General features: G+C 44.9%; 1 protein-coding gene across 5 annotated transcripts in view; it reads left to right on the top strand.

The window, feature by feature from the left end:
* The window catches only part of HMOX2 (heme oxygenase 2), a 61,466-nt gene that overhangs the window by 28,004 nt on the left and 10,457 nt on the right, over positions 1-23,005 (top strand). For 3 of the 5 annotated variants that reach the window (XM_016214462.2, XM_087815669.1, XM_016214464.2), the window contains 5 exons: positions 17,681-17,801; positions 19,718-19,835; positions 20,235-20,726; positions 21,623-21,749; positions 21,840-22,684. In XM_016214462.2, coding sequence (XP_016069948.1) covers positions 17,722-17,801; positions 19,718-19,835; positions 20,235-20,726; positions 21,623-21,749; positions 21,840-21,967 — 945 coding nt within the window. In that variant the 5' untranslated portion in view covers positions 17,681-17,721 and the 3' untranslated portion in view covers positions 21,968-22,684. Of the gene's footprint in view, positions 1-4,343; positions 4,538-17,680; positions 17,802-19,717; positions 19,836-20,234; positions 20,727-21,622; positions 21,750-21,839; positions 22,685-23,005 lie in introns of those variants that run through there. The other 2 variants (XM_016214460.2, XM_087815670.1) reach the window with 2 other exon arrangements.

Below are 23,005 nucleotides of genomic sequence, written 5' to 3'. Positions count from 1 at the left end.
CCATTAGTTCTTTCCACTTTGCCTGATAACTGAGGGTGGTAGGGTCAGTCATAATTCCAAAAAGTTTGCAAGGCTGTCCATTAAGTTTCATATAATTTGCTCAGTGAACTGGATGCCCCAATTGCTAGAGATTTTGGAAGGCATACCCCAAGTGGGAAATACATTTTCTAACAATTTCTTTGTCAGTGTGAGGGCATCAGCCTATGGCAGAGAACAGCTTCAACTCATCCAGGAAAACATACACACGAGAACATAATGATAACCCATACTAAGTGGGAGTTGAGTGAAGTCCAGCTTAAATGTGCTATGGCGGATGAAGGAATGCAAAAACTGAAAAACAGGGAGCCAGGAAGAAGAACCAAGAAGCCATCTTGGGTTTCTCATTGCCCTGACTATTCATTTAATTTATAGCCATTGTTCTCTCATCTTAATTTCTCTGATTCAGGGGTAGATTATTGCCATGTTACAAGGACATTAGGATAGCAAAAGTCTGCAGTGAGGGTTCATTTTTGCAAAAACAGAATGAACATCACTATTGAGTGCCATAATCTGATACTCAGGTTCAGATGTTTTAAGTGTGTCCCTCAATTTTGATATCAGATATCTTATGTCAGGACATCTCTGATTTCTACAATTTCGCATATATTTCTGGAACATTTATAGCATATATTAATAAAACAACATATCTTAAAAAAAAATTTTTTTTTTAAATATGTTTTTATGGATGTCAGAAAGAGGAAGGGAGAGGGAGAGAGAGAGAGAAACATCAATGATGAGAGTCATTGATTGGCTGCCTCTTGCATGTCCTCTACCGGGGATTGAGCCCACAACCTGGGCGTGTGCCCTGACTGGGAATCGAACCACAATCTCCTGGATCATAGGTTGATGCTCAACCGCTGAGTCACTCCAGCTAGGCCAAATAAGTTTTTATTGATTTTAGAGAGAGGAAGGGTGAAGGAGAGAAATACCACTGTGAGATGGTAACATCAATCAACTGCCTCTTGCACTCCCCCTACTGGAAATTCGAGCCACAACTGGGGCATGTGCCCTGATTGGAAACGAACCTGTGAACGTACATGGGATGACGCTCGACCAACTGAGCCACACAGGCCAAGGCCAAACAACATATCTCACACACATTCATGCATCCCAAACATAGAGTTCAGATTTAACTTGCCAGCTCTAAACCAAATTCAAAACCATTTCAGTTTAAAAACAAAATTCTATGGCCCAATTGTGACACAGACTCAACAAATAACAGATATAGTTCTAGTAATCAATTACCTAATTTTCTCATTGTAAGATGAAAGCACTGTTGGTCAGCTGTGCCTGGTCAGTGGTAAGCACTGCAGATCTGTCCCTGGAATCAGCCCAGGAAGCCACTTGGACAGAACCTGAAGAGACCACCACAGGCTGGGATCCCTGAACCTTAGGCAGAAAGCTGGCTCAGGGATGATAAGTCCTTAAACCATAGAAATCTTATACCCATGTAGAATTTAAAGGGGTGACCCTTCTGGAGGGAAATGAGATAGAAAGGGGAACAAGAACAGGGATGCCTAGTAAGGCAGACAAAGGGGACTTCTCTGTCCAAGGTCATAAACTGGGAAGTGGGAGAAACAGAAAAAAGGGACCAAGCAATTCCCAGGCAGACAAGAAGGTTTGAGGCAACAAGACGATCCGCAGTGCCAATGGGATAGCTCCAAGAAGAGTTGAAAATCTGGCCCACCAAAAGGGGCTAGAAGATGGATAGGAAGTAGGAAAGTGCCAATTAATGGCACTAAAAAGCCAGAATTGTCAGGTTGAGACTGGAGGGATAGAGACAGAGAGGTCCGTCCAGCCTACCCTGAGAACAGAAGTGGGACTTTAGGGGGGCACCTCTTACTTGCCCACAAGACGTGCCACTGATAGAATCCAGTCCCTTGAGGTCTGGAAAAGGGAATGGGATGATCAGGATCTCTCAGAAAAACAGAACAGAGGACCAGACAGACAGATGTGGAACAGGCACACCTTTGGCAAAGGCCAAAGAAGATGGAGGAGCCACAGGTCACCTAGCAGGCATGAGTCCTATCCTCATCAACAGATCAAGATGAGTCCCATCTGAGTCAATGAAGAATGTCACTGGTGAAGGTGTTCTTGCCCCTCCTCAAGGTAGAACTAAAGAGAGGAGGCAAAACAGATTTTAAAAAAGAGGTTTACTGAAAACAAGGGGGTAGGGAGGAGACAAGGAGGAAGCTTGATGCACCAAGGGAGCACACACTAACCACAGCATGGCTTCTTGAACGGCTGCCAGGGTCTGGCTTATGTAGGGCTGGACTCTTCATGCAGGCAGAGTAGATTTCTTTGCTTTCTAGATTCCCATGTGAGCTGACATCACCTGTGCAGGTGCAGAGTGGAGATCTTTGCTTTCCAGGTTCTCGCTGTGGGCTAATACCTACCAGCACAGGCACAGGGTGGAGCTCTTTGGGGGAGTGCCTGAAGAGAAACTTTAAATTTGTCTAGGAGAGCCTGGCTGGGCGTGGCTCAGCGGTTGAGTGTCGACCTGGGATCCAGGCAATTGGAGTTCGATTCCCGGTCAGGGCACATGCCCGGGTTGTGGGCTCAACCAATGACTCTCTCATCATTGATGTTTCTGTCTCTCTCTCCCCCTCTCCTTTCCTCTCTCTGAAATCAATAAAGATATATTTTTAAAAAATAAAAAATTAAAAAAAATAAACTTGTCTAGGAGATACTTAAAAAATTACTGAAGCCCAGCCAGGCATGGCTCAGTAGTTGAGCATTGACCTAGGATCTAGGAGATCAAGGTTCGATTCCTGGTCAGGGCACATGCCCGGGTTGTGGGCTCGATCCCCAGTTGGGGGTGTGCAGGAGGCAGCCAATCAATGACTCTCTCATCATTGATGTTTCAACTCTCTCCCTCTCCTTTCCTCTCTGAAATCAGTAAAGATATATTTAAAAAAACAAAACTGAAGAGCATTCCCGTCCATTTAAGAGGCTCAGCCTGTCTCAGCTTTACCTCTGCCTGGCTTTGTTAGTGAACTTGCTTTAAAGGTTTTGCCTTCTAGCTCTGGCCAATGTGGCTTACTGGCTAGAGGGTTGCCTGAGCACCAAAGGGTTGCAGGCGTGATTCTTGATCAAGGGCACATACCTGGGTTGCAGGTTCAATCCCTGGTCCTGGTTGGGGCACATGCAGGAGGCAACCAATTGATGTGTCTCTCTCACATCAGTGTTTCTCTCCCTCTCCCTCTACCTCCCTCTCCCTCTACCTCCCTCTCATCCACTCTATAAAAAAAAAAAAAAAAGTTTTGCCTTTTAGCAACTCAAATATAAATCAATCCTACTCCCAGGAAGGTACTGTGACTCTTTCACTGTCATCTTGGGCAGTGCCAAGTTGCCCTACCTATTAATAGCTTCTGTTTTCTTGTGGAAATCCAGTCTCCCCTGAAATCTCTTTAAAGGATATTTGATAAAGGTGTGACAGATGATACGAAGCATGGTGCACAAACATCTCACCTTGTCTTTCTGTAAACTGATAAAGGGGTGAGAAGAGTATTAGACTCAAGTCCTTTTTGAACTGCTTTAGCACTGCTTCTGAGGTACAAGCAGGGTTTCTCAGCCTTGGTGCTATTGACATTTTGGGCTGGATAATTGGTGGTGGTGGTGGTAGTGGGTGTGTGCGCTTGTGCTGTGCTTTCTGTGCATTGTGAGATGTTGAGCAGTATCCTTGGCCTCTACCCACACTAGATGCCAGTAGCACAGCCTACTGCCCAGTTGTGACAACCAGACATATCTCCAGACATTGCCAAATGTCCCCTGCGGGGCAAAATGGCCCCAGCTTAGAACCACTGGGTTGGGGATTGATTATCATGAGATATAAATGCAAATCATGTTAATCACAGTAACATTTTCAGTTACCTAAACCTTTATTTATAGTGATGAGCTGCTCTAAAGAATCAAAACAATAATGTGCCTCTCGTCCCCCATCCTGACCCTCTTTAACATGAAGGGGCCTTCACCTAACTCGTGTTCAGAGATCATCTTTTAGAGCTTTGCAAAATTTATTTTGCTAGAAAGTCCAAGATTTTTCTGTTCCTTTCTTATCCAAATGAAAACAGAGGTCCTTCCTAGTGAGCCTTCAACTCGAAGTCGGTGACCTCAATATAGATTTGATTGCCTGTAAGGCTTTTCATAGAGACAAGGGTATTTCCATTTTTTGTGTAAAAGTATATGGGAACATTTAACTTTAAACTTGAAGTGATACTTTCTTTAGTGTATTAATCAGGATCATATGACATGTCAGTTGTATAAGTAATTTATCTCATTTAATTCTCATACCTACCTTGCAGAGTTTTTATTACCATCCCTACAGATGAAGAAACTGAGACTCTGAGAGGATAAGTAGCTGGTCCTAGGCCACCCAGTTGGTATATGGAAGAACCAGGGCTGTGCCTGACAAAAACCTATGCTTTGACTACATCCCTGTGCTGCCTCTCAGCCTGTGTGTGGCCAGTGGATTCTTTCTTGGCTGGGCTCAGTTCAGGTAACATTTGTTGGGTGCCTACCACAGGTTGACTGTAGACATCATCATACAATTCATTGTCTCAACTCCTTTGGTATCACATCAGCACATTGGCATTGTGCTGTGCAAAAAGAACTCTGTGCATGTGCCTGCCATTAGACTTACTGAACCCATCTTGTAGAAACTTTCAGATGGATGTATACTGAAATCAAAGACTTGCATTTGTACCTAAATTAATGGTCACATATGGCACTTATCCAGACACTGAGTTACTGTCAGCAGCTGTTGCATGGGGAGGCTGTGTCCTGGGAATTTCATACTGATGAGGAAAGTAAAACACATGGCTGTGGAAATGTCATAGACCAGGCAGAATCACACATGATGATATGTTATTTCTTCTCTTCAATCTTAGAAGGCTTCGTTGAAGAGCTGGAGTATCTGGAAAGTTTAAGGACATTTGGCTAAATAATCACTATGCCACTTTTATTTTTCTGCCTTTTGTTTTAAATCCTCATCTGAGGATATTTTTTCCATCACTTTTCAGAGAGAGCTGAAGGGAGAGAGAGGGGGGGAGAGAGAAACATCCATATGAAAGAGACAGATCGATTGGTTGCCTCCCACATGCACCTTGACCAGGGCCGGGGATCGAGCCTGCAACCGAGGCACATGCCCTTGGTCAGAATTGAACTGGGGACCCTTCAGTCCGTAGGCTGATGCTCTAACCACTGAGCAAAACCAGCTAGAGCTTTTTCTGCCTTTTAAGTGTGGTTTTTTGAGGAGTGTTGCAAGAACGTAATTTGTTACTTAAAGAAGAAAGAAAAGGTGAGCCTCTTACTCTCTCTGAGAAAAGTCTAATAGCTGCTGCTGCCATAGACACAAACCTGTGCAGGATGGGACCAGCCTCTTGCAGTTACCAATTCTTGCTCTGGGCTTGTTTCTGTGCTCCCTTTCCACACCCCCCACTCTCTACCTCCTTGGCTGCCTGAATCTAGGCAGTCATTGTGAAAAAGCCTGGGAATAATACCTTGCTTTGTGGGCCTATGGAAACACATTAAGATTCCTATGGGTCCAAAATGAGAGATAGGAGCCACCTCATTAGATTGACCAGTGCCTTGGCCTATGAGTTGCTAATCTTATAAGAAGTTTGTGTTGAACTTTTGCATGGATGTGTGCTCCCTGGAGAGGACCGATTTTGTGTTGTTGTCAAACAGTATCACCCTGTATCAGCCAGTCTGAAACTTGCTTTTTTAGCTCAACATTATATCTTAAAGACCTTCCTTGGTCAGTAAATACAGACCTACTTTGACTCAGTTTAACTGCTACTTAGTCATCCAGGGAAGGTTTTTAGACTTTAGTGGTTTATAAAAATTTTTTGGCATATTTGAATTAATTCCAGGTTTTTGCCATTATGAACTTGCATAGAACCATCCTGATTGACTGTTCAGTCACTCTTCTGGAGTAGATAAAAATATTAAGAATACCATTTTTGAAAAATAACCAGATTTTCTTTCCCCACCGTCCTCCCCACTGAAGCAGCTAGACAGCTGTGGCTCTGGGGGGAACTGCTGAGAACAAGACATGACTTGAATGAAGGTGCTTCAGATATTTCACTGTTAAATAGGAAGATTTCTGGTCAATTGCCCTTATCAAGGGATTTTAACCTAATGTTTCTTCTCTTTCTGTTTGCTTAATTTTTTGTTTTAAAAAAAGAAGTTTGTGTTGACATACTTTTTATCCATCCCATCACACTACTGTTTCCAAGACAGAATATAGATTTTCTTTTCTTTTTAAAATATATCTTTATTGATTTCAGAGAGAGGAAGGAACAGGGAGAGAGAGAGAGATAGAAACATCAGTGATGAGAGAGTCATTGATCGGCTGCCTCCTGCATGCCCCCTACTAGGGATCAAGCCCTCAACCCAGGCATGTGCCCTGACCGGGAATTGAACAGCGATCTCCTGGATCATAGGTCAATGCTCAACCACCGAGCCACACCTGGCCGGGCAGATTTTCAATAAACAGAAAGATAGGCCCTCGCCAATGTGGCTTGGTTGGAGTGTTGTTTCAGGCACTGAAGGGTCTCAGGTTCGATTCCCAGTCCAGGCACATGCCCAGGTTGTGGGTTTGATCCCACATTGGGGTGCATTGGGAGGCAACCAATTGATGCTTCTTGCATCAATTTCTCTCTCCCCCTCTTCCTCTCTCTCTAAAGTCAATTAAAAACCCACACATCCTTGGGTGAGGATTTTTAAAAAATGTATAATAAACAAAAACCCCAGAAAGATAGTACTGAAGAGATTTTAAACACAGCATGTGGAGGACATGCTTTTAGATTCTTGAAACCAGAGCTTCTATTTCTTTGTAGTTACTATGGCAATGGGTGCTATAGAGATGTGCAGACCCAATTGTGACCTCCCCCGGTGTAGGGATGCCCCAAGCCTCTGGCTTCATTTTCCATCAAGGTCTGGCAGGTCTGGCTGCTTCTGTTCAGCCACCAAGTGGTGGTGGGTGCCATCCCCCCCTTTGGGACCAACCATCTCCAGCCTTGGCCTGCCCTGCTAGTCAACAAAAGCAGGGCTTCCCAGGGAATAATCTCTGGTTGTCCTGTAATCTGAATGAGCCAAGGTGAGTGTTGTGGGCATAGGCATCAGCAGCTTCTGAATCTTCAAATGGGAAGCTAAGCATTTATTTCTTAGGAATCAGAATCAAGCTCATTTTTCATACTAATAATAACAAATGACAGTGGTTTAGAAAACCTGTTCACACTGCACATGTAAATGCAGTGCAGTGTATGTAGCCTTGCTTTCCATGTTGCTAGTAGTCTGTGGTGACATTGTAATCATCCCTAATGCATGTTAGCTGGGGACATGGGAGGCATCACCTTGTATTCAGAAGGACTCAGGTTTGGTCCCAACTTGACTGTTAACTCTGAATGACCTTCTTTTTATCTTAGTTTCTTCATAGTCAATATATCCCTGCTCAGAAGTGACTTAGCCTGGTGTGCCCTGGTCTGTTAGACTTTAGTCTGGTTTTCTTCCTCTGCATCACCCTCTCCTGGGTGAACTTGAGTGCCTTCCGCCTCTTCAGGGATATTGCTAAGGTTCCATCAAGCCTGTTTGTGCCTGTTCCTAGAGAAGAAAGCATCTGGGAGCTGATAGGACTTCTGGGTTTTCCAAAACAGAAGTTTAGCAGAAATGTCTTAATCACCCACTCTCTCCCTCCACCCCCAAATGCTATTTGTACTAATCTTTTGTGAAAGAAGCTGAAACCACAGATGACAATTGTTGCACCTGAGTGAAAGGACATTTGACTGACTCTTAGTTCACAGGACACATGCTTATAAGATTATTACAAAGTTGGAATAATCTTTGCTTGTTGGTATCTCAGGGTGACCCACAGTCTTATCAGCATTTCCTGTGTTACAACCAGCCTTGTGGGATGTGTAGTGCTACGCTTTGTTCTTATAAAATGGTGGCCTGAGCATTGTATTTATTTATTACTTATTTATCATAATATGTCTGTATTGATTGCAGAGAGAGGAAGGGAGAGAGAGAGATATAGAAACATCGATGAGAGTCACTGATCGGCTGCCTCTTGCATGCCCCCTGCTGGGGATTGAGCCTGAAACCTAGGCATGTACCCTGACCTGGAATTGAACTGAGATCTCCTGGATCATAGGTTGATGCTCAACCTCTGAGCCACTCCAGCCTCGCTAGCCTGACCATTTTAGAATTCAGTCAAGGCTTCAGCCCTCATGCCCCAGATATTTCTCATGAGACTAAAGTGTCTTCATCTTCTTAGCCCTGAGACCTAGTCCTCTCATACAAGATGGGGTGGCACTCAGAGAACAGGAAGGGTCTTATATTTATTTCATTCGTAGCAGGAAGTGCTCTTTACCAGGACTTTTGTTTAGCACCAGCAACAGACTCCTGGCCCCTTCTCTGAGCTTTTTTCCATATTTCAAGTTTTGTCCTGGTGTCTGCTTTGAATGCTCAATTATGTTTGAGCATGCTAGAGATGAGTTTACCGCCTCCCCAGTAAGAAAAGCCTGCCAGAGAAGTCTTGGACTTCCTGAGCAATGTCAGTTTTTCAGGTTACTAAGAGGCTAATGCCCTTAAACTAGTTAGTTATTTTGCTTTCTGGTCACTTGTGGCTGAAATGTGCAAGTGTGTTTAGTAAATCTGATGCAAGAGCTCTGTGTCCCTAAAGTCCCCACATTTCCAGGACTCTTGTCTGAACTTGCTCTTTATCAAGAGGTTAATAGTCATCTGTTCAGTGAACTGTGGTATTGAATTCACCCAGTGATTAAAATGAAAGGGGCGAAACTTGCGTATAAGATTTCCTGAGGAGTGACAACACCAGAGTTTAGAGACCTCAGGTCATTGATTCTATAAAGTCAGAAGCTGTTGACCTAGGTCCTGTGGTTTCCTCAGAGTTTTGAGAGGCCTCTCTCATCAAGTGCCTTGTTGGGTTAGAGCTGATTCACTCTCTCCTCTGCTCCCAGCATCCTGCTCAACCATCATTGAGCAGCATCTGCAGTGTGGATTTTCTAGCTGCAGTAGTCATGTCTCACCTTGGAAAGAACAGCTATTCCCATGTCCTGACACTGCCAGAGATGAGGACTGAGTCAGAAGTCCTTAGGTGTGACCTGCTCAGAATTATCTATGGAGTCACTGGATTTCACATTCTTCCTCAGTGTTTCATAATCATCCAGCCAACAGCTTTCTAAATAAGAGATTATCAGCAATTGAGGCAGCATTACATTTCATGAGACACTTATTACACACATTAGCTCATTTAATCTTCACAGCACACTTGAGAATGTGGAGCAGAGAGAGTTTTGTTACCCTTTTATGGATGAGGGGAAACAGCCTTTCAGAGGTTATGGCTTACCTACAGCCATGGAGCTACTAAGCTTTGGGAACCCATATCTCAAACAAAATATTTCTAGGTCTAGGCCATTCCCTTTGTGCAGGACCCAGCTGCCATTCCATTCCTGAAGATGAGCTGGGTCTATAGCAATAATCAACGGTAAGCTTAAGTCCAGGAGTGATCCTAGTAAACTGACAGATACTCTCCTGCCTCTGCATTCCAGCCTCCCTGAGGGTCTGCCTGTTCACCTAATGTAGAAAACAGGTTGTACCTCCTCAGCACATCCGTTTGCTGGAGGGATGCAAAACTGACCCTTAGTGTGGTGTATACCCTTAAAAGTGTTGGATTTTAAACAATCCTAAGGAGATCAAATTCATCTCCACACAGCACCAAGAACAGGGCTTCTTCCTCCTGTTGAGAGTTTCCTGGTGTCCTAGCAAGTTCGGGAAAGCTGACCAGGAGTGTCTCCTAGGGTAGGTAGACCAGTTGGTGAACAGCTGTGGGTTCATTCTCAATTCCTTTTTTAATGTTTGAATAACTTAGTATTTGTTACAGAGTGGTTTCACAGTTACTGTCATATTTCACCCTCCCAATAGTCTTGTAGTATCTGAATGCTGGGCAGGTATTCATTCTATTTTACAGGTGGAAAATGGAGAGAGCTGGAGAGGTTTGGAAGCTCTGAAGAGATGCACCTTCCTGTCCCTGGCTTGCTCCCTCTACAGTAGCCCCCACATTTTTTGTTCCCCAGATCATATATAGGAGTATAAGTAGAATGTTAGAATTTACTCTTTCTATATAGACAGATATTCAGAACAGAACTTTAGTGATGGGCAAACACCTTTTTGTTTATATTTGCTGAGGCCCAGTGGGTGTATGTGGCACCATTAAGAATTGACTTAGGCCCTAGCTGGTTTTGCTCAGTGGTTAGAGTATTGCCTGTGTACTGAAGCGTCCTGGGTTCGATTCTAGCCAAGGGCACGTACCTTGGTTGCAGGCTCAACCCCGACCCCCGGCCCTAGTCAGGGTGAGTGCAGGAGGTAGCAAATGTCTCTCTCACATCCATGTTTCTCTCGGTCTATTTCCCTTCCACACTCTCTGAAAAGCAGTGGGAAATAATATCCTTGGATGAGGATTAAAAAAAAAAAAAAGGCCCGGCCGGGCGTGGCCCAGCGGTTGAGCATTGACCTAGAATCCAGGAGATCGGGGTTCGATTCCCGGTCAGGGCACATGTCCAGGTTGCGGGCTAGGCAGCCAATAAATGACTCTCTCTCATCATTGATGTTTCTCTCTCTCTTTCCCCCTCCTTTCCTCTCTCTGAAATCAATAAAGATATGTTTAAAAAAAAAAAAAAGAATTGACTTAGCCTGGTTATGTTATTGTTAAATAGAAACAAGTATTCTCACTTAAAGGTGAAAAGCCTTTAGGGTATATAAAGAGAGTAGGAACAGGGAGAGTCTGGGGTTCTTGTATTGTGTTTTACCACCAAAAACACTTATGGGTCACATATTACACTTGATTTCTGTAGGCAGTAATACATCATTTTTGAACTGCTACCTTCCTGAAGATCACAATATAAGTGGTTAGGGTGAGATCATAGACAAAGACGTATACAATTGAGAGGTATTTGTTCAGCCTAAAGAGTGGAGAGAATACCCCCTTTCCATACACACACATACCCATGGGCTGTGGGAAGAAATCTGCACCAATTACCAGAGGCAGGCCTTCAGACAAAAGGAACCAGAGGCCTCATTAACTCCAATACTGACTAAGAAAAGGAGCCAAAGTCTGATGGATTGCCTTCCCTCAGGAGCAGCCTGCTGAGCCAGGGTTAGGGGATGTGGAACTGGACCTGTGTGGAAGATTCAGAGAGGTGCTGGGGAGCCAGTGGGCAGGGACCGCAGGGGAGACCCTGAGCCTTCCAGGAGCAACAAAGAAAACATAACATAGATATAGGTAAATGCTGGAGCTAGCCCAGCTGGGCCCTAAGGTGTGCAAATGCCTGGACCAGCTCAGAGGCTTGAGAAATATATATATAAGTCATTAGAAAATTCAGACCACAAGAAAGGGGGGTGGGTAGACAGGGGAAGAGGGGGAAGGAAGGAAGGGAGTGAGTCAGTCAGAGATGAAGAAAGATAAAACGAGGTTTCATACCAGTTACTTTAGAGACATAGTACCCAATTAAATTTTCTATTACTTTACTTGGTATTCTAGAATTTAACCAATATTTTCATATCCACCCCCCCTTCATTATCAAGCTTTCTCAGTAGGCATTCCTTTTGTGCATCTATACCAATTATACTCAGGTTGGTGATTACCCAGGGTGTTGGGTTCTATGTGATTTAGAACATGATATTGGACTCTGAGAAACTGAGTCTGAGGGAGTCTTGATGATCTGTCCCTTAAGAAGCTTCTGATTTAACTGGGTAAACAGTCAGGGGCACTTGTGGAAGCCAAAGAATAATCACCTCTTTTTTTAATTTATTGATTTTAGAAAGAGAGGAACCGGGGGGGGGGGGGGGGACACACATACATAGATTTGTTGCTCCACTTATGCATTCATTGGTTGTTTCTTGTATACGCCCTGACTGGGGATTGAGCCTGTAATCTTGACGTATTGGGACAATGCTCTAATCAACTGAGCTATTTGACCACAGTCTCACCTTTTCCCCCCCTCAATCACCTCTTATTAATGTGGTGCCTGATGTATAGAGTGAATTCTGAGCCACTAACAACCTTCTAGGAAGTAGGCAAGGTCTCTTGATGCCAACCACAAGCTATTCAGTGGGGAGGGAGCTGCAGGGGACCCAGTGCAGGAGCCTAAGCAGCCACTTCTTTTCTTTCTGGCTATGTCCTCTGCATATGTGGGATAACCACACTAGCTCATATCATGGGCATCCGATGAGGCACACAGTAGCTGGTTACTGTGGAATGTCGCAGTTCCAGAGTCGGGGAGAATTGTTCTACTCCTAGGGAGCTGGTTGCCCTGCCTTTCTTTCCCCCTTCATCCGCTTTCCTTGCTAGTTCTGGCCTACCTAGCTCAGCAACCTGCTCCCGTCCTTCAGTTTTCCAGGGCAAAGAAAAAGAACAAGAATAAATAACGAGAATTGTTATAATGAGGTCTTTATTGTGCCTTTTTGGATCACCAGGCAGGGAATGAGTGATAATGTAGTCCTTGAATTGTTTCCCCTGGCAAAATTGCATTAAGTTAACTGACCGTCAGAGATTTTCTGGATGTGAATCTCCATGGAGGAGGATTGAACATCTTTGAACATGTCTGTTGCAGAAGTCTGTATGCCTTGGGCCAATAATTTATTGGAGGCAAAGGCTTTGAAATGAGTGTTCTGGACCTGCTAGAAGGAACATTGATGATAGGGATGCTGTTGCCGTTTCTATAGGATAAGGTGTGGGGGTGAAAATCAAGTGATCAGGTGAACAGCTAGGAATTATGGAGTTGGGGAGGTAGATTTTATAACTAGAAGGTCACAATTTTTGGAAAGTAGGAGAGGGGGCAGAAAAAAGATTTGAGTGTGGAGGTCAGACTAAGTGAGGACATGCAGCTTTTCAGAGAATGAAGTGAATTATTTCTGATGATGCAAGGTGGCATCTGAATGCCACACTATGTGGCCATTCTTTTTATTTTTATTTTTATTTTTTTTAACTTTTTATAATTTTTATTTTTGTTTAAAGTATTACAAATGTCCCTTTTTCTCCCCAATGACCCATTCACCCCCGTTCCTTCCCCCTCCCCAGTCACTCTCCCCACCATTGTCCGTGTCCTTGGGTTGTGTATATATGCACATAAATTCTTTGGTTACTCTCTCCCCCTTAATCCCCCTGCCCCCCTCCATCCCTCTGACATTTGGTCAGTCTCAACTATGCTTCCATGTCATTGAATCTATTCTGCTCGTCAATTTATTAAGTTCTTTAGATTCCACGTATAAGTGAGATCATGTGATATTTTTCTTTTGCTGCCTGGCTTATTTCACTTAGCATAATATTCTCCAGGATCATCCATACTGTCCCAAAGGGTACGAGCTGCTTCTTCTTTACAGCTGCGTAGTATTCCACGGTGTAAATGTCCCACAGCTTTTTAATCCACTCATCTACTGATGGGCACTTGGGCTGTTACCAGATCTTAGCTATTGTAAACTGTGCTGCTATGAACATAGGGGTGCATAAATCCTTTCTGATGAATGTTTCAGGATTCTTAGGATACATTCCTAGGAGCAGAATCACTAAGTCAAAAGGCAGCTCCATTTTTAATTTTTTGAGGAACCTCCATACTGTTTTCCATAGTGGCTGCACCAGTCTGCATTCTCACCAACAGTGTACCAGGGTTCCCCTTTCTCCACACCCTTGCCAGCACATGTCATTGTGGCCATTCTTTTGAGGAACAGTAACCAGGCCACAAGGGATGGACAGAGGCCACCTTCCCTGGCACCCAGCCAGTGTGGGTTGAATGTGCTAACACTAGTTTCTCAAGACTGTTCTCCACACCACCTCCCCTCTAGCAGATGGTGCTTTTGGCCCGTGTTAAAGACACAGTATTCTTTTTTCTTTTCTTTTTTTTTTAGAGAAAGAGAGGAAGGGAGAGGGAGGGAGAGAAACATGGATGTGAGAGTGAAACATTGATTGGCTACCTCCTGCACGCCCCCTACCGGGGACTGAGCCCACAACCCGGGCATGTACCCTGACCAGGAATCAACTGGCAACCTTTCTGCGCATGGGATGACGCCCAACCAACTGAGCCACACCGGCCAGGGCAGAGACTCAGTATTCTTGCTGCTGGGGTGGGGATAAGCTGGTATCTATCTTTCCTTTAAAGCAAAATTGTTAAATCATGTTTTGAGTTTAGAAAACTATTGAAGTAGTGGGCAGCAGATTACTTTTTGGTGTGGTTTTTATAAACTGCATATTGTTAGCAATATACATGAGCCATTGTATGCCTGCCTGCCTGATTCTTTCCTTTGGATTTTTTTTACTCACCAAGTATTTGTTGAAAACCTATTATTTTGGGGGCCCTGGAGCTACAGCAGTGAAGCAAGACAGCTGTTGCCCTTGCCCCTGGGGCCAGAGTTGGACCCCTGCAAGCTGGGCAGATGGAATTAGGGCTCTCATGCAGGACTGAGGTTAAAGAGGGTGGGTGGGGGATGTGCTGAGGGGAAACTGGCACAAAGTCCTGCCAAGAAAAAGAAAAGGCCCAGGTGGCACATGCACATGTGGAAGCCGCTTTCCCTTTCTCCTGTATTTTTGAGAGACGTAAAAATCCTTGTTGCTTGAGCAAGATTACACTCTCCTAGAATGTGCAGTTATTATCAAATAAAATAGTTAATTATCAGATTGAATCACGTACTTAGTCACTGTTGTACCTGATAATTAGGTGCTGCAAGTTTACGTAATTCATCACAATTGATAACCTAGTCAACCAGAGTGCACTTGCTTTTGTCTTTGCCTATTTTTAGTTTCAGCTCTAAGCAGCATGGGGGCTCCAGTCCTTGGGTGCCTGGGGTATGTCTTCAGCATGGCCAAGTGCACCTGCCACCTGTCTAGAGGCTTTGGACCTTTTACTGCACCCTTCCCTCTTCTAGGCAGCCCAGAGCTCCCATTTCAGTACCCTCTCCTCTCTGTATCCTGAGTGCTGAGATATGGAACAAACCTTGGCTTTCAGGGTCCTCAAAGAAGTGGAGCTCAGATGTTGTTTCGTAACAGTCTGTCAGACAAGGACATAGTGGATAAGCCAGAGTGGAGGCTTATTCTGCAGCTGGCAAAGTCTACCTTGGTCCCTCAGTGAAAGGATGCATAGCTGATCAGCCTTATGCCATCTCTGGTCTGTGCTATTTCTACTTTGTTCATATCGTTCCTTGATCTAGGGGCCTTTCCTCTCCCCCACCCAAATCCTGTCTGTTGTTGAGGTTCCTGGGTAAGCCCTCGCTTCTCTAGAGAAACTCTCTAAATACTCTTCTCTCCATGTGATGACTGCCTACATTTGCATTCTGGACTTGATGCATCCTACAGTCAATCAGCATTATTGGAGAGGGGAGTATATCTGATTTGGAGTCAAGGAAAAGGTCCCATTTTCTATATATTCTTTTTCTTATCTATTTTTCAGCTTTATTGAGGTATAATTAACAAATAAAATTGTAATGTATTTAAAGTATACAACATGATGATTTGATATATGCATATATTGTGTGAGGATTCTCACAATTAATACATCTATAACACCTCACAAATGTACCGTTTATTTTTTTGGTGAGAATGCTTAAGATCTATTCTTTTAGCCAATTTCAATTTTGTAATACAGTATTGTCAACTAGAGTAACTATGCTATTCATTAGATCCTCAGACCTTATGTACCTTACAACTGAAAATTTGTACCCTTTTGCCAACCTCTCCCCATTGCCTTCACCCCAGCCCTGGCAACCACTGGTCTACTGTCTGTTTCTATGACTTTAACTCTTTTTTTTTTTTTTTTAAGATTTCCCATATAAGTGATACCATGCATGTCTTTCTCTGTCTGCTTATTTCACTTTTTGCTGTTTATTTTCTAAGCATTCTTGGAGAACATCAGTAAGCTTCAATAAAATATAAGTACAGCCCTGGCAGGTTTGGCTCTGATTAGAGTGTCGGCCTGCAGACTGAAGGATCCCGGGTTCAGTTCTGGCTAAGGGCACATACCTTGGTTGCAGGCTTGATCCCCGGCCCCAGGGCTCATGTGGGAGGCAACCGATGGATATGTCTCTCTCACATTGATGTCTCCCTCCCTCTCCCCCTTTCACTCTTTGAAAAAGCAATGGAAAAAATATCCTCGGGTGAGGATAAAAAAATGAATTAAAAAAAAGTACAAGTACAAACAGTCCTATCTAATATTTACTGAGTGCTATGCTAAAAACCTTACCTTCCGTGTTCTCATTTAATTCTTCCTATCATTAATCCCATTATATAAATGCTAAATCTAAAGGAAAGAGAAGGTTTAGAAAGATCATGTTGAGCAAACCATTGTAATATCCCAAAAGATAACAAAGATGTAACTATATGCCTAGAGAAAACTCAGAAAGGATATGTACCCACACGTTAACAATGCTTATATTTGCAGAGTAAGATAGAGATTGGTTTTTATTTTCTACTTTATAACCTTTGAAAAGGACCATTTCTTACACTTCTTTGTCCCCCTTGACACCTGTTTCTGGGTGGAGTAGATAGAAAGAAAATGCTCAGTAAATAGATACTGGTGGAGGTAGAAAATGAAGGTCTTTTCTTTACTTGGCTTGATTTCGCCCCAGTGTTGGTAGCTCTGTGCTGGTTTTCATCTGGCAAGTCCCCAGAGGAGCTGCCCCTTTGCACTGAAAGAGCTGAGGCCTCCAGGATATGAGCTTGTCAAGTTGTGGCGCTGTTTCCTTGGCTGATGGAGGCCCAGTCCTGGCAGCAGGCAGAAGGCACTGATTGGCCAACTTGTGTAATTTCCTTTAGCCTAGCAGAGTCTGGAGTAGGCCGGAGACAGTCTGCTTGCTTGGTGACTCAGTGTAGCTGTTGCAGTTTGTTGGGTACCTTTTGAGCTGCTCTGCTTTAAAGTGGAGCTGTTCCAAATAGCCTGGCTTAATGGTCTAGTTAGTGCCTTGCTCCGCTGCCCTCTGCACGAGGCAAACTCACCTTTAACAGGAAGGACTGCCTGGCTACAAATGTGCTTGCTGCCAAATCAGAGCTGTCGCACCTTTTTTTTTTAAGCTTATCTTATGATTATTTATTTTATGGTTTAGGTAACTTCTAATTTTGATTTAATTTTAAACATACAGAAAAGTTGGAAGAACAGTACAAAAAACTCTCGTGTACCTTTTAGGCAGATTGACCATTAGCATTTTGCCTCATTTGCTTTACTTGCTTGTGTTCTCCCTCCCTCCTTCTCCCCCTGTAAGTATATGCATGTACACACACACATACATTGGACAATAAGTTGCAGATGGCCTGCTCCTTTACTTTTAAATACCTCAGTATGTACTTCCTAAAACAAAAACATTATCTTACATAATCACAGTACAGAATAAAAAAACAAGTTCAACATTGATAGAATGCTGTTACCTAATCCACCGCCCATAATAAAATTCTGTCCATATTCACATATAGTCCCAGCAACAGCAGAGCTTTATTTAGAAAGAAAACACCCCTGAGGTGTGTGGGTGACTCCTCGGTTAGGTGGCTTTAAGGAGAGGAGAGGAGAGGAGAGGAGAGTCAGCAGGTTATGTGGGGAAATGACTGCCGTGGGTGCCACATTACCTGCTCCTTGTGTCTCTACAGGGCCAGTGGAGTAAGGGCAGCAAGAACCACATTCGACAACAATGTTAATGGAGACCTCAGATGGGGTAGAAGAGTCGGAGAAAAAGAGCTCCGGGGCCCCAGAAAGAGAAAACCACACCAGGTGAGTGATGGGGGCTGGTCTGTTGAGCCAGGCCTGCCATGCCCAGCACACTTGGCTGTGTGCTGGAGGCACCAGGGTCAGGACCTGTGCTGCTGTGGCCCTCAAAATGCCTGGCGGAGACAGCAGATAGCACCCTGGGCTGCTTAGCACTCTCTCTGTGTGTCCCTGAGGAGACAGGACAGGCACTACTAGGAGTGCTGAGTAACATAATTTGATGGTGTTCCTGGTCCTTTTTCTTCTAAAACCCTAAGTGTTTTGTCATTTGGGGAGAGAAAGAGTAATTAGAGGCAAAGCTGGCATCTTTTCCAGTATCTTTCACAGACCCTTAGAATGTGGGAGAACTCCAACTCCCGGGGGTTTTCTTACTGGGTAGGACCAGTTCCTCTAAGCCTTAAGTTACTGGGGCCTGTTCTTCATTATTTTTATCCTCTCATTATAGCCCTGTCATTGGCAAAGTTCTTTTTGTGTTGTTAAACCTCACCCAAGGATATTTTTTCCATTGGTTTTCAGAGAGAGTGGAAGGGAGGGGGAACGGGAGAGGAGAGAGAGACACACACGTTGATTGGTCACTTCCTGCATGTACCCTTTCTGGGGCTGGGTATCGAACCTGAGACCCTTCAATGTGCAGGCCAATACTCTAACCACTGAGCAACACTGGCCAGAGCACAAAGTTCTTTTTTTTATATCTTGAAATAATTGCTAATATTAAATGATTGTCAGAATGTGGGTGATATGAGCTAATCTGCTAAAGAAACCAGCAGAAGCTGGGCCATGAGAGGTCAAGTTTTTCTTATTCTAGTAGACATATTGTGTGTACACATGACGAGCCCCTGCCCAGTGCCTCTATCTTTAGGGACATGCATTCTCTGCTTTGTCTGGTACTGGCATCGATCAGTACAGTTCCATCCTGTATAATTATGTTAAGCAGCACACACACAGGTCCTGCCTGACTCCAATCATCCCACCGTTTGTCTCATTCTCAGCAGCATGTAGTCCTGAAGAGGCTGTGGATCTAAGGTGGGAGGAAGGCAGCAAGGTTATGCTAGGAGATCCACAGTCCTTCACAATGGCGTGCATTCTAGGAGACACATTCCCAAAGGCTAGCTATTCCCTGGAGAAGTCAGCAAATGCTGTGCTAAGAGGTGTGTTTCTTTGGATACTAGGTGGCCACAGAAACAAAGCATTGTTCATTTGGGTGGTTCAGACAGGACACTGTTGAAAGGCAGGCTACAGTCATCCTGCATGTTACCCAAGTCCTTGGGAGCAGACTTATATCTTGTATGCTCTGTGCTTCCTGACAAGACCCTGTGTCTATGCTGGAGTTGAGTTTCTGAGCAGCCCTGCCTACCATCTTAACTTAACAAGCAGACAAGCTGGAGCTGAGAAGGGCTAATTCATGAACGCATACGTGCACATGTATACACATTCACCTGGTCTCTCTACAGCAGCAATTTTCAACCGGTGTGCTACAAGAACTTTTAAAACATGTAATACCTGACTATTTAGCCAGGGGCAGTGACCTCTTTTCCCTTAGATTGTCAAATAAAAAACTGATAACAGCCAACACAATAGCTATCTGGTGTGACTGCCCTGTCTTGAACCATAAATATATAGTTCATATAAGAGAGTTGCATTTTATTGGTCATGTCGCATAATAAAGTTGTATCTGATTGGTTAATTCTTGGTACCAGAAATCATTGTGTAAAAGTATAGGCACCTGATTTTTTAAAAAGTCACTTTGGAGCTAAAAGTAATTTCTGTTGTTGTTGTTGTTATTTTTTGTAAATCAAAATTATATCTTTTTTTTTGTTAGATCGACAAAAAAATACATTTTTTGGTGTGCCACAGAATTTTAGTAATTAGTTTATGTGTGCCATGAGATACAAAAGGTTGAAAAATCGCTTCTCTATCTACAGGATGGCTGACCTCTCTGAGCTCCTGAAGGAAGGGACCAAGGAAGCACATGACCGGGCAGAAAATACCCAGTTTGTCAAGGACTTCTTGAAAGGCAACATCAGGAAGGAGTTGTTTAAGGTTTGTGCCTGGTCATGGATGGGGTCGGGTTGGGGGCGTTATTCTCATGAGAAAGGTCCCTTTGGTATTGCTCCAAGGGGGAAGCTAGGCCTTTCTTACACTCTATTCTTTTCTGATGTCAGCCTGTAGTTTTTATGGCTTAAGTGGAATAACATAGTGAAGTAAAGAAAGCAAAAGTATCCATGTCTGAAGAATTCACCATGTCATTCCTTTAAGAAACATGAGTTTCCTGGGTGTGTGAAATAATTCATTGTAAAAAAAATGGGCCTTTGGGGATTAGAAGGTGGGTTGCTGCTCGAACCTTTGTCTTTAGCTGCTCAGACAGTGGTTAGTGGGCTCAGGAGCTGCCAGCCAAGACTCACAGCCCTTTCCATGGTCTCTCCCTGTCACCCTCAACAGCTGGCCACTACTGCACTTTACTTCACATACTCAGCCCTCGAGGACGAAATGGACCGCAACAAGGATCATCCAGCCTTCGCCCCCTTGTACTTCCCCATGGAGCTGCACCGGAAGGAGGCACTGACCAAGGACATGGAGTATTTCTTTGGTGAGGACTGGGAGGAGCAGGTGCAGTGCTCTGAGGCCACCCGAAAGTATGTGGAACGGATCCACTACGTGGGGCAGAATGAGCCGGAGCTTCTGGTGGCCCATGCCTATACCCGCTACATGGGGGACCTCTCGGGGGGACAGGTGCTTAAGAAGGTGGCACAGCGGGCCCTAAAACTCCCCAGCACGGGGGAGGGGACCCAATTCTACCTGTTTGAAAATGTGGACAACGCGCAGCAGTTCAAGCAGTTCTACCGGGCCAGGATGAACGCCCTGGACCTGAACCTGAAAACCAAAGAGAAGATCGTGGAGGAGGCCAACAAGGCCTTTGAGTACAACATGCAGGTACTGTTGGGGGCTGGGTGGAAAGTGTGAGCTGCCCAAATGGGCATTGGTGCATTAGGACAGATGTGCTACAGCCAGCTGGAGAGAAAGTTGAGGGACCAAATAGGCCACAGAAAGCATGAGCCCAGTGATGGCTCTGCCTTACTTGATAGACCGCCTCTGCTTTGTTTTTGGGAAGGGTGAGGCCTCACCATGCAGTGGGCTTGGGGAGAATGGAGTTTTCCCCCTCCCTCTCACCACAGGATTCTGGTTTTGAGGAATGGAGTCCTTCCTTTTTAGCATGGATTGCTGTGAAAACTCTTGCTTGCTGAAGTTCAGGGAGAGAACCAAGGAGAGTGAGGAGCATAACTCAGTTTATAAGTACCCTTTAGATGAGGCTGATTCTGTTCCCAGAACCCAGGTGAGCCCAGAAAATTGGCCCTGGGAGGGGAGTGAAGCACTAGCCTGATCACAGGCCCGCTGGCCCTCTAATCTGACATCATGCCTACAGGGTCCACTCAGGATAGGTCAGCCCTGCTGGGGCCTCATTCTTCCACTTTCCTTTTTCTCTTGTCTCTTGCTAAAAATACCCAGCTGCTGAAGTGTGGAAATACCAGTGCTCACAGAGTGTTTTGGGGCAGTGCTTTTGCTTTCATGTCTGTACCTTGGATAGTTTCAGTTATGGATTGTGTGTGGTCAGTGCCCAGAGAAGATCCACCATGGTCAGCAGCCGTATTTCCCAGAACTTGTAGTAGGGAGAAGTTCCCAGTCAGTGTGGCTGTCCCTGAGTGGAGCTGCTGCTTTGCACTCCTGAGCAAGCCTTACCTGCTCCAGTTCTCTATGCAGAAGAGAGAGGTTTTTCTGTGAAAGCAGAGTGTACGCAGTCCAGTGATGGTGTTGATCCTCTGCTCCTGCAGATATTCAATGAACTGGACCAGGCTGGCTCCTTGCTGGCCAAAGAGATCCTGGCAGATGGGCTCCCCGTGCACAATGGGAAAGGAGATGTGCGTAAATGCCCCTATTACGCAGCTAACCAGGACAAAGGTAGGTCTTATATGTCCCGAGCTCCCCTCCCGGGGTGGGTATGTCAGCATTCCCACTGATGCCATGTCCCCTGTTGGTGCTGCCACGCAGGTGCCCTGGAGGGTAGAAGCTGTCCCTTCGGAACAGCCCTGGCTATGCTGAGCAAGCCCAGCCTCCAATTCATTCTGGCCACTAGTGTGGCCCTGGCTGCTGGTCTGTTGGCCTGGTACTACATGTGAAAGACCCATCACATCACATTGGCGCCCTCCTCCTGAGTGACTGCTGGCTGGTCCCACCTCCACCTGTGTCAAAACCACCACCCCAGGTGACTTTAAAAAAGATGGGTCTGAGAAAATCAACCAATAAAAGCCAGACACTAAAGCCTCTGCCTGTTAGTGTCCTCTGCGGGCCAGACACTGAACTGGGTACAGGCCCACCCTTCCTGTAGCCATCCAGGCTATAGCACTGGCAACAGCCTGTGCAGCTCAGTGGACCTGCCTGGGCCTCTGGAACCAGCTCTGCTCCTGGGTGCCCACACCTCTCACCCTGAGCTTTGCTCCCTTCGTTCTTCCTGCTGTGCCAGTACTTAGGTGGATATTTTTCCCCTGCTGAGAGTGGAACAGCCAGCCAGGCCAAGGCTAGGCTGCTACAGCTCTGTGGGAGGGAGGAGGCCCCCAGATGCTCCTACTGTACTGGGAGGCTCGCCTGGGGGTACGGTGGGGAGACAGAAGCCAGGTTGGCACCCTGCCTCCAAGGCCCTGTCTCCTCCTCTGACCTGTGTCATGCTACAGCACTCAATAAAGTGGACTCTTGACAGCTGCCTCTCCTTCCTGGCACATATGTCATCCCTGATAGCCCCCTCCTGCTGTGCTCCCAAGACTGCTAGTTACCTTATAAATAAGCATAAAAAAACATGTATTATATAACAATTGTCTAAAATAGAAATGTGAACTTAATATTTTTATTAATAGGAATCTATTGTTTTATATAATTGAGGATCTGAATGTTTTATTCACAAAAGGGTTAAATGGTGGGGGAACTGTTTCTGTAACTACTGACTAAGCCCACCTACCTCCACAATTCAGATGAGGGTAGGGTCAGAGCTGGCCCAGAACCTGGGTGCTCAGACTCTCTGCCCACCAGAAGCCTTAGCCCCAGTCGCTCTGTCTTGCCCAAGGGAGTGAAACTACCTGCTTCTAGGGGAGGATGACCCTGAGCTTGAGCTTGGGGGGGGAGGGGGGAAGAGAGGCTCCAGCCTACAGATCCCATGGATGGAT

The sequence above is a fragment of the Miniopterus natalensis genome, chromosome 3 (genome assembly GCF_054644295.1).
Source record: "Miniopterus natalensis isolate mMinNat1 chromosome 3, mMinNat1.hap1, whole genome shotgun sequence".
In the NCBI taxonomy this organism is placed as follows: Eukaryota; Metazoa; Chordata; class Mammalia; order Chiroptera; family Miniopteridae; genus Miniopterus; species Miniopterus natalensis.
Note: the sequence above shows the minus strand (reverse complement) of the source record. Positions and strands in the feature narration are given on the sequence as shown.